The sequence below is a fragment of the Eleutherodactylus coqui genome, chromosome 11 (assembly GCF_035609145.1).
Source record: "Eleutherodactylus coqui strain aEleCoq1 chromosome 11, aEleCoq1.hap1, whole genome shotgun sequence".
NCBI classification, from domain to species: domain Eukaryota; kingdom Metazoa; phylum Chordata; class Amphibia; order Anura; family Eleutherodactylidae; genus Eleutherodactylus; species Eleutherodactylus coqui.
In genome coordinates this window covers 85,610,267-85,621,145 of record NC_089847.1, presented here as the reverse complement: position 1 = coordinate 85,621,145, position 10,879 = coordinate 85,610,267, and the positions used below count along the sequence as shown (strand labels likewise).

Sequence of the window (10,879 nt, the reverse complement as noted above, 5' to 3'; positions counted from 1 at the left end):
ATTATGGGGCTCAAAGATGAGGAAATGGGGAGTCTGGCAAGCTGTGTGTGATACTGACCGGCTACCACGTTCCGGCTCTGTATCCCCAAAAAGTTGGCACATGCACACACTTGACTCTTTTCAGCCAACTCTGTGTGCGCTTTTACATAGAGATAAATGAGAACGTTTGCACACAGAGCTGGCCATTGAGTGTCAAACACCCCTCCCCAGACACCCCGTTCCCTCACCTTGAGCCCCATAACTTAGTTTATGGGGTTGAAAAGTAATGCCAAGTTCTCTGAAAGGGTATGTTCAGACCTGGCAAACTGAATGCGTATTTCAGCAAGTATTCCACTCCTAAAACCACATGAAATCCACATTCCATGCCGCTGAATGGGACTCTACACAGAAGTGGCATGGAAATGCTGATGATTACCCCCAGTGAATGGCAATGGGTCAATCACAAATGGGATCAGGGGACAATCTGCTGCAAACCCACACAGAAAGCTAAGAATACACCCTACAATTTCTGTCGGATTTTACTCTGAGGAGGAAAAATCGCAGCATGTTCCATTTTTGTGCGGGCTCCACACGGACGGATTCCATTGAACTAAATGGTAGCGGTCCAATCCACGGCCATACCGCAATGATATTACAGAAAGGTCACGGGTACCCATGTCATTGCCTAGCGACAGCACGGGCAAAGCAGGGATTAAAAAAAAACTGTACTGTGCATGTCTGATGGCAAGCTGTGCAGACCATGGACAGTACAGGAAAAGAAGACAAGAAGTCAGGTACGCGCGGACCCCAACTGGGCACAGCGTCTGATTCCGCTGCAGGTTCCCACATGTTCGTGTGCAGCCGGCCTAACTGTTATCAGCAATAATTGTTTCCAGTTACAATGCGTAGAAAAACATACAAAAATGTCAATGGAGCGTATGGACAGTGGTTGACATCCTTTGTTATGCAGTGTACCGTTTGATACCTCTCCCCAACCTGCTGGATGCCACTAGACCAGGGGCATAACTTTGGGAGCACAGAGAGTGCGTTTGCACCCAGGCCTTAGAGCCTTAGGGGCCATAATGTCTCTCTCCTCAATACTATAAATGAAGTAGTAGGCTGGGTTCACACGGGGCGGATTCCCGTCGGATATCTCGCAGTTTGGCCGCAGCAAAAACCGTGAGACTTCCGCCGGGAGAACCGCCGCGGAAAAACCCACGGCGGCTTTAAAGCGGCCCGGTTGCTCGCTCTTCCGCTGCGGGCGGCGCTCCCATAGAGGAGAGCGCGGCCGCAGCGGAAAGAAAAAATAAATAGACATGCTGCATATTTGAAAGCCGCGGCTGCGGTTCCTGCCTGACTTACCGCAGCGGATTGGCCTTCCCGTGTGGACGAGATTTCTGAGAAATCTTGTTCACATGGTTGGCTAATCTTGAGATTAGCGGCCGCAGGCGGATTTGCCGCAGCGAAATTCCGCACGGAATTTCCGCGGCAAATCCGCCCTGTGTGAACCCAGCCTTAGAGTTAGGGAGCCCTGTGACAGGTTTTGCGTTGGGGTCCAGCAGCTACAAGTTACATTTCTGGAGCATGGATACCAGTGAGCGCTGCAGCTGCAGTTTGCCATATGGTTAACGCAGCCCTGAAAACCCCCAACTATAAACCTGGCTATATCTTGTATACAACCTCTCATCCTCCAACTTCAGATTGGACACAGTTAAATTTGTTTGATAAAGTATTTATGGGGCTCAGTGTAATAAATAAAGTCTTAGTACTTCTCAGGCCTTATAATGCCATATATACATTACTGCGCCAATTTACAGCCTCCAGCAGTAACTCACAACGGGACCGCTTATTTATAATGACCCTTTTCTAGCATTTCACACCTCAGAATAATCCATCATTGTGGATGAATCCCTCGGTGACCTCCATAGAAGCATCTCCGCCCGGTACACCAAGATTCCGCACAGGCGAGGGCACTGCCTGTTGTAACCTATGGCAATGCACATCATGTATCTGGATGGACACTTATCGAATGGAGCAGATAATGACCCTTCACAAGGCTTTATTATTCCTGCCAATAGTAGAATTTATGGTTTATTCCTCCACTGGGTTCATTTCAATTTTCACACAATTTCTTATGAACTATGGGCCCTGCTGCCAACCCAGACATGAAGTGCCATTCCTTTCCCATCTACTGATAATGTGGCACTAGAAGATTGTGAAAACTGGCGTCCAATGGACATGAGAAGCAGAAGAGAGAAGAGGAGAGCGTGAGTGGACTCACGGATATAAAGAAGAAGAGGAGTGAAGAGAATATCATAATAAAAGAGGATGAGGAGCCAACACCGGGCACCAGCCAGGACCCCGGACCATCAGACTCCGGATTTGACATCAGTCGCTTCACCTGCCTTCGGACCTTGGGTAAAGGAAGCTTCGGAGAGGTAAGTTTTATAACTTCCCATTTTCTGATAAAGGTGCAGTGACCCTAATTATATAGTATTTTAATTTTGGGCTGAAATCAGCCATATTGGTTATAGAATGGCAATAGTATTTGGCAGGGGTATTACTTGATGATAGTCTTTGGGTGTAATAGTGGTATTATTTGAAAAATGTTTTAGTGGTATTATTTGAGCGATGCATAGTGCTGTGTTTATGCATGTATGATGTATTAGCATAATATGGCAGTATTATATGGGGACATTGTGGCGGTATTATCTGAACTGTGTATTTTATTATTACATTTATTGCATTTAGTGGGAAAAGATATTGTAGATAGATTGTGTGTGATGCTTCCTGTATAGTGATGATACTATTATCCACAATCAGGATTCCAGTTGTCTTATATCTCTCCTATCTTTGTATTTTTGAACCGTTACATCAGTATACTTCTAATATATGCATCTCACATGGATACTTGGCTTGTCTTTTATATAACGGCTATGGAGCTCATTCAGTTTAACAGTGATTTTATATGTCGCATCCTTTTCATGAAATACTATATTGATTCACTTACTTATGTTTTCCCACTGGCTTTCAGATTCAATGGAATCTATGTGTTTTATCTTTCCCTTATTTATGTGTCTTGCCTTTTTTTTATCAAATATTATATCAGACCAATGTTTTTTATATATGTTACCTTTTCCCTTGTACATTTCCTTATTATTTTTTTTAATTAATTGCTCCATTTTTCAAAAAAACACATCACAATCCTGTGGATTTACTATATATAATTATATATTTTCTCTCTTTTTCATTTTTCTATTTTTTCCTGTTTTTCTCTCTAACATTAGTCCCCTGTTTGCACCATATATAATTTGTATTGATATTTTATAGATTTGTGTTTGAAAAAGGAGCAATATTCGCTCTGAACCGCGTGGCACCTTGTAGTGTTTGTCAAAAAATAATCACTTTATTCAACACTAAGGATTTACGGCTTCATTATGTTTCTGTCTTACTGACTATACAAGATATTCTCCTCACGTGTAATTTTCTCTACATTACCAATATTTGCTGTTTTTGGTGTCTTTATGGGCATGAGCGCAGGAGTCTCTTTTCCTAAAACTTGCTTGTCTCTATATCTATCTGGGGTTTGTTTTGAAAGCCTAGAATTTCTCCTTGCATTCGCTCTCCTTGGATGTCTTTTGGGACCGGGTGTCCCCCGCCATGAGCACTTTTCTAACATGCACACTATGAAGCACTCTTGCAGGCAATCTCTTCAAAGACTTGGCTGCAATCATCTCCATCCACAGAGGCGCTGTCCTGATTATTTTTTTTGGCGCATAAAAAAATGCACCTAAAACATGACATGCGAAGCATTGGACTCCAAATACGCTGGAGAGGGCATCGATGACGTAGAGTGGGTAGTGGGTAAAGATAAACCAACCTATGATGAGATCTTTTACACACTTTCTCCTGTCAATGGAAAAATCACTGGTGCCAGTGCCAAAAAGGAAATGGTGAAGTCTAAGCTTCCAAACACAGTATTGGGCAAAATCTGGAAGTTGGCAGATGTGGACCGAGATGGCTTTCTTGATGATGAAGAGTTTGCATTAGCAAATCACTTAATAAAGGTGAAGCTAGAAGGGCACGAGCTACCAGCGGATCTCCCTTCTCATCTAATCCCTCCTTCAAAACGGCGAGGAGAGTAACGGTTTACTCTGCCAACCCGCTTTCCACTTTCAGTCTTCCTTTTTTTTTCTGTTCTCTGTTAAATGCCTCATTGGAAAGAACTACTACAGTAAAGAAGAGATTCGATGCCTGCATAACTTTTAAAAATAAATATATTCTTTAAAAAACCCTTTAACTGAAACAAGACTGGTTTGTTGGTGGAGCAAAGGTGGTGTGCTGGTGCTGTAGAAGGACCTGGGGTATATAGTATTTTAATTTTGGGCTGAAATCAGCCATATTGGTTATAGAATGGCAATAGTATTTGGCAGGGGTATTACTTGATGATAGTCTTTGGGTGTAATAGTGGTATTATTTGAAAAATGTTTTAGTGGTATTATTTGAGCGATGCATAGTGCTGTGTTTATGCATGTATGATGTATTAGCATAATATGGCAGTATTATATGGGGACATTGTGGCGGTATTATCTGAACTGTGTATTTTATTATTACATTTATTGCATTTAGTGGGAAAAGATATTGTAGATAGATTGTGTGTGATGCTTCCTGTATAGTGATGATACTATTATCCACAATCAGGATTCCAGTTGTCTTATATCTCTCGTATCTTTGTATTTTTGAACCGTTACATCAGTATACTTCTAATATATGCATCTCACATGGATACTTGGCTTGTCTTTTATATAACGGCTATGGAGCTCATTCAGTTTAACAGTGATTTTATATGTCGCATCCTTTTCATGAAATACTATATTGATTCACTTACTTATGTTTTCCCACTGGCTTTCAGATTCAATGGAATCTATGTGTTTTATCTTTCCCTTATTTATGTGTCTTGCCTTTTTTTATCAAATATTATATGAGACCAATGTTTTTTATATATGTTACCTTTTCCCTTGTACATTTCCTTATTAATTTTTTTAATTAATTGCTCCATTTTTCAAAAAAACACATCACAATCCTGTGGACTTACTATATATAATTATATATTTTCTCTCTTTTTCATTTTTCTATTTTTTCCTGTTTTTCTCTCTGACATTAGTCCCCTGTTTGCACCATATATAATTTGTATTGATATTTTATAGATTTGTGCTTGATAAAGAAGCGATATTCGCTCTGAACCGCGTGGCACCTTGTAGTGTTTGTCAAAAAATAATCACTTTATTCAACACTAAGGATTTACGGCTTCATTATGTTTCTGTCTTACTGACTATACAAGATATTCTCCTCACATGTAATTTTTTCTACATTACCAATATTTGGTGTTTTTGGTGTCTTTATGGGCACCCTGAGCGCAGGAGGCTAAATTTTCCTAAAACTTGCTTGTCTCTATTTCTATCTGGGGTTTGTTTTGAAAGCCTAGAATTTCTCCTTGCATTCGCTCTCCTTGGATGTCCTTTGGGACCGGGTGTCCCCCGCCATGGGCACTTTTCCGACATGCACACTATGAAACACTCTTGCAGGCGGTCTCTTCAAAGACTTGGCTGCAATCATCTCCATCCACAGAGGCGCTGTCCTGATTATTTTTTTTCGGTGCATTAAAAAATGCACCTAAAACATGACATGCGAAGCATTGGACTTTAATCTCTTCATTCAGTTGAACGTTTTAAAATAATCACACGTGAAAGAATAGGACATACCCGACCTAGCCGTATATTTTATATGGCCCATGAAAAAATAAGTCTTGACCTATTTTTTGCTGTGATATGCAGCACGCTCCCATAGACTTCTATGGTAGCTGAAAAAAAGGGAGGGGGAGGGAGTTACCCTGCTGGGAAAAGAAGACAGCTTGCCCTAATTAGGCATTCTAATGCCATCCCAAGGATTTCTGCCGATTGTTGCTTGCCATCGCTATTGCGCATTTTTTAACATGCACGCAGCTGCTCACCATGTGGATGGCTTTAAATACGCTAATTAAGATCGGGACTCGATCGTGTCAAAAAGTCATTCATGGGAATATATGGGGGAACGTAGAAATGTATACAGTTGTGTGAAGGAGGCCTCACATGTAGAAGAAATGCTGCGGATTTCCCCACAGCAGAATTGTTTGCAGAAAATCCTCAGCAATTTCCAGGACTAGAAGAAATCTCATCCGCACTGCAGAAAACACCTCCTGCGCACGTTGTCCTGCGGGGCGGATTGTAAATCTGCAGCTTGTTACATTTTGTTGCAGATTTTTAGCACAAATTTAAGCTCTTCAAATGAGGGTTTGTGTGTTTCATGCAGATGTTGATGCAGATTTGCTGCGTGAGGACCCGGTCGTAGGCAGCAAAATAGCCTAAACCCCTACTGATAATTCCCCCATGCAATAAATGTGTATGATTGTCCCCTCTGGCCGCTGTCAGTGATCATTTCCTTATTGTTTTCTTAAGGTGGTCCTGGCCTCATTCCCTGGTAGAAACACCTTCATGGCCATCAAGGTTGTCGACAGAGGAAGTGAAAAATATATGTTATTGAGAGAGCGACGGATACTCCTGAAGGCCCAAGACTGCCCCTTCATATGCCATCTCTACGCCGCACAGCAGTCTGCCAACAAAGTCTACTTCATCATGGAGTATTTGTCTGGAGGAAGCCTGAGGGCAATCATCAGGATGTGCGGCTGCCTGGACAACAGCAATGTGAGGTGAGTAAATGACTAATCAGGAGACAGACAAACATGGGGGGATACATTATAGGTCAGATGTACAAGACTGGAGAGTGTACAGGCTGCCATAAACAGCGCCTCCTCTCTTCTGGTGTTGACAGACACAGTGATGAGGACATGATGTTAGGGGACTGATTTCATGTCATTGATACTACACTCTTCTCTCTGTCAGATTCTACACAGCGGAGATTGTATGCGGCCTCCAGTTCCTGCACCAACATAACATCGTTCACCGGTGAGCAGAATTTCCCACACTTCTCTGCTTCCTTGTAATAGTTTCCCAGCTTCTCCAGAGTCCTGAATTAGGGCCAGTTTTGCTACCCTACATCCCCAAGTCTCCTGTATCTGCACTGATTTGCATTTCTCTTTTCTTTTTTCATTGCAGAGACATAAAGCTGGACAACATCATGGTGGACAGAGATGGACACATCCGCCTGATCGACCTGGGGCTGGCCCAAGACGGCGTCACCTCGTCTAATAAGACTAGCGGAAGGACGGGCACAGTTAAATATATGGCCCCAGAAGTGTTTCTTGAAAAGGAGTATGACACAGCAGTCGACTGGTGGAGCCTGGGGATTGTTGTATCCAGGATGGCGGCAGGACAGTCCCCTTTCTACCATGGCTCCAACAGGGAAAAGGTCATCAAATCCATCACCACAGAGCAGCCAAAATTTCCATCTTGGCTGGATGCCGACATAAAACCTCTTCTGGAGAGACTGCTGCGCAAGAATCCTGAGAAGAGGCTGGGTGTCGACAAAAACATCAGAGGTCACCCGTTCTTTACCACCATAGATTGGGAGGAACTGGAATTAAAAAGAGTGCGGCCGCCATTCAGGAGAGTTTTGGAGAATGAAAACCTGCAGTGGCCGGAGGATGGGACACCCCTTCACCCTGTGGACGGATTCGATTTAACTTCATCAAGCTGGACCCGGTAAGATCTTCCTTCCCCTGGGATGATGTTCTTCAGTCTGACCTCTGTATTCATCATCCTTGTTCCTCTGGTGTCAGACAGAACATGAGCTCATATAGTAATCCTGCTTCATGTCTCCATGTCCGGTCCACAGACTTCTCCCTCTTTGGCTTCATTATTGTTGTTCCTGTAATTACAATGTCTCTGTTTCTTCTTAGGATGATGAGCAGAATCCGATAGTGAAGGAAGCCACAACCATCTGGTAAGTACCCTCTATACACACCTACACATACATATCTGTACACCTATACAAACCTATACACACAGGACACCTACCATTATATCCACACATTGTAACAAAACTTCACATATCTTAGAAAGTTTAATCTAATAATATTTCCTCTCTTATGTCTTGTAGGCTCAGCCCGTGCCGACTGTCTCCAGAACCCACGACTCTGCTGCCGTAGAAGACCTAGGCTTGCCTAAAACATCCTCTCTCCATTAACTATGCTGCATATTTCCACCACACTTCCCTCAACCTTGGCATCATCTACCATAACAATTGGCTGACTTCAGGCATCATCCTCTGCTGAAGACCCTCTTCACCCCCAGGAGCGGCCTGTGCTTGACTGGCGAGTTCAGGAAAAATAGCCAGAGTGACTATTATCCCTGAACTCCTGGTTACTAGTAAGACCTCAGCACAGGCCGGGTAAGTAGCACACACCACATACATTAAGATCAGACACAAGTATAGACGCTAACACATACATAGACACAAGAATACACACACTGATAGGTGTAGATTTCGGCTTTGATCCTGGGACTTGTTCCGACCGCCATATGTGGGGTCAGGAAGGAATTTTTCCAACTTGGGGACAATTGGCTCATACCTCAAGGAGGTTTTTGCCTTCCTCTGGATCAACTCACAGCCTTAAATAGGGTTAGGTTTTATTTACAGGGAAGTAGCCACATAAATAATACAATATAAATACATATACAAAAATCTTTAGCTTTGTAGAATCTTTAGCTGACATCACATACACCAGGGAAGTGAGCTGCTGGCGTTTGATCCTGAGATTTATTCTGGTCACCATATTTGGGATCAGGAAGGAATTTTCCCCCCTTAAAACAGGATAATTGGCTCTTTCCTCAATGGGGTTTTCGCCTTCCTCTGGATCAACACAGTCTATAAACAGGTTAGTTTGATACACTTTATATTTCACACATACAGTAAATACTAATAACCGATTATATATCCAGATTTAAATAGTCAGATAGGTTAAATATTGGCTTTGATCTTCGGACTTGCTCTGATTGCCATATTTGGCATAAGGAAGGTATTTTTCCCCCCTTGGGTATGTTGACACGTAGCAGAAATTCTGTGGTTTTTACAAAGTGGAAAAATCTGCAGCATTTCTGCATCAAAATCCCCTTTATTGGTGAGAATTTGACTCTGTTTTAGCTCCAGATCTGCAGCGGATTTCAGTCTGCAACGTCGACCCTCTCACCTCAGAATATGAGCCATCACTGCAGCGCACATCCTTCACCCAGCCACCACTATGGAGCCCGTGGCCACCGCTGCCACTAGTCAGGTGATGCGCCCACTTCCACATCACCCGACCAGTGGCAGCGGCGCTCAGTAGCGGTTTCCTGGTGAAGGATGTGCGCTGCACTGAGGGCTCAGTCGTCTGAGGTCAGAGGGTCGGCGTTACAAACTAAACCAATGGTGCAGATTTAGATGTGGTTTTCTGATGCAGAAATGCTGCACATTTTCCATGTTTTTTTCTGCCAAGTAAAATCTTCCGTATTTCTGCTACGTGTGAACAGACCTTTGAGGACAATTGGATCAATCCTCAAGGGGTTTTTTTGCCTTTTCCTTGATGATCTCGGCCTCAAAATTCCTCAACATGAAATGTACCATTGCCCATAGTAAAAATAATTTTTTTTTTCTCTTATATCTTTGTGTCGGTGTCTTTATTTCCACTGGTTGTCTATGTATGAATGGGTCCTGCTCCCTGGTGTTTTATACTGCGAAACTCACATATATGTTCTCCACAAAAACAGCGCCAGTCCTCCCAATGGGTTGTGTCCAGGTGGTATTACAACGGGTGCTGCCCGGGCACCGACTCTTTTTAGAATTGTATTACTCTTTTTATGGTATATTCACACATCATGCTTTTGCCAGGATTTTCAATGTGTTTTGTGAAATTGTGACCAAACTGTGACAAATATGTGAATCTGCTCTTCTTTAAGATGGGTTTACTGTAGTTGTATCTGTACCTAAGGATGTCTGTAGGTCAGATATTTGTCTGTAGGGATTAGTTCACCCTACACAATGGAATAGCAGAACACAACCTGCGGTATACAGATATTCTGGCACTATAACGCTAAGAGCCCCTTCACACCAGCATATTTGCATGCGCAATACACAGAGAATAGAACTCATTGATTTCAATGGCTTCATTCTCAGTACTTTTTATTGCACATGCATTTTGCGCACGCGAAACAAAACAACATATTATGCTCTATTTTTGTGGACATTTGCACACTTAAGGTCCCCATAGAAGTCTATGGAAGGTACACAAATGCTCATGGATTCAGACAAGAATAGTTTTTTCTCCTTAGGCAGCCGTGATAATAACGTCTGCATAACGGGACAAAATGAAACCACTGATATCAATGGATTTCAGGGGTTTTGTTTTCACCAGCTCTTTTCCTGGCTGTGATTTGTACAGCCAGGAAAAGATCAGACCTGGCTTATCTTGCTCGTAGATAGTTAAACTACGTGTAGGAGGATCGGGCGGCGCCTGTCTTCCCGCAGTAATTTTCAAACTCTTGCGCTCTGGCACGAAGTTTGAACTGCCGCCAAAGGAGAAAGGATTCCCCTCATTCAGGCCAAACTACGTTCCATGCTGCCAAGCATAGATGTGCCTATGGTGGTGTGAATGAACCCTTATGAATAGAGAAAGGGATTTCTGGCCCATACAAAAGCCGCTATAGGATTTGGCTAGAGAATAGGGGTTATGTGGCTCACCAGAGGAACCATATCGGATCTTTCATGAACAAGGAGATTAGTAAGTGCATTAACTACACAAGATACTGTATCAAAGATGAACACTGAGAACATAATAAAAGATTATCTTGGAGAGCTCCCTTAAAAGGTTCATGGATACAGTAGCACCCATCTAAACCAATGTTTCCTTCCTCAATACACATCCACAAGG

At 42.8% G+C, this 10,879-nt stretch overlaps 1 protein-coding gene across 1 annotated transcript; it reads left to right on the top strand.

Moving 5' to 3' along the window:
• The first annotated feature begins 713 nt into the window (after positions 1-713).
• On the top strand, positions 714-9,127 carry LOC136581736 (protein kinase C theta type-like). Its single transcript, XM_066582360.1, has 7 exons — positions 714-773; positions 2,226-2,417; positions 6,474-6,724; positions 6,918-6,980; positions 7,131-7,676; positions 7,874-7,917; positions 8,074-9,127. Exons 1-6 carry the CDS (start codon positions 714-716, stop codon positions 7,893-7,895), a joined length of 1,134 nt encoding a protein of 377 aa, XP_066438457.1. The 3' UTR covers positions 7,896-7,917; positions 8,074-9,127.
• The last annotated feature ends 1,752 nt before the right edge of the window (positions 9,128-10,879 follow it).

Excerpts from the sequence above, each read along its gene's own strand:
- LOC136581736 (XM_066582360.1), top strand. The coding sequence starts at position 714 with ATGTCTGATGGCAAGCTGTGCAGACCATGGACAGTACAGGAAAAGAAG. Across the intron at positions 774-2,225 it reads AAAAGAAGACAAGAAGTCAG|CAGAAGAGAGAAGAGGAGAG; the intron begins GTACGCGCGGAC and ends GGACATGAGAAG. Across the intron at positions 7,677-7,873 it reads ACTTCATCAAGCTGGACCCG|GATGATGAGCAGAATCCGAT; the intron begins GTAAGATCTTCC and ends GTTTCTTCTTAG.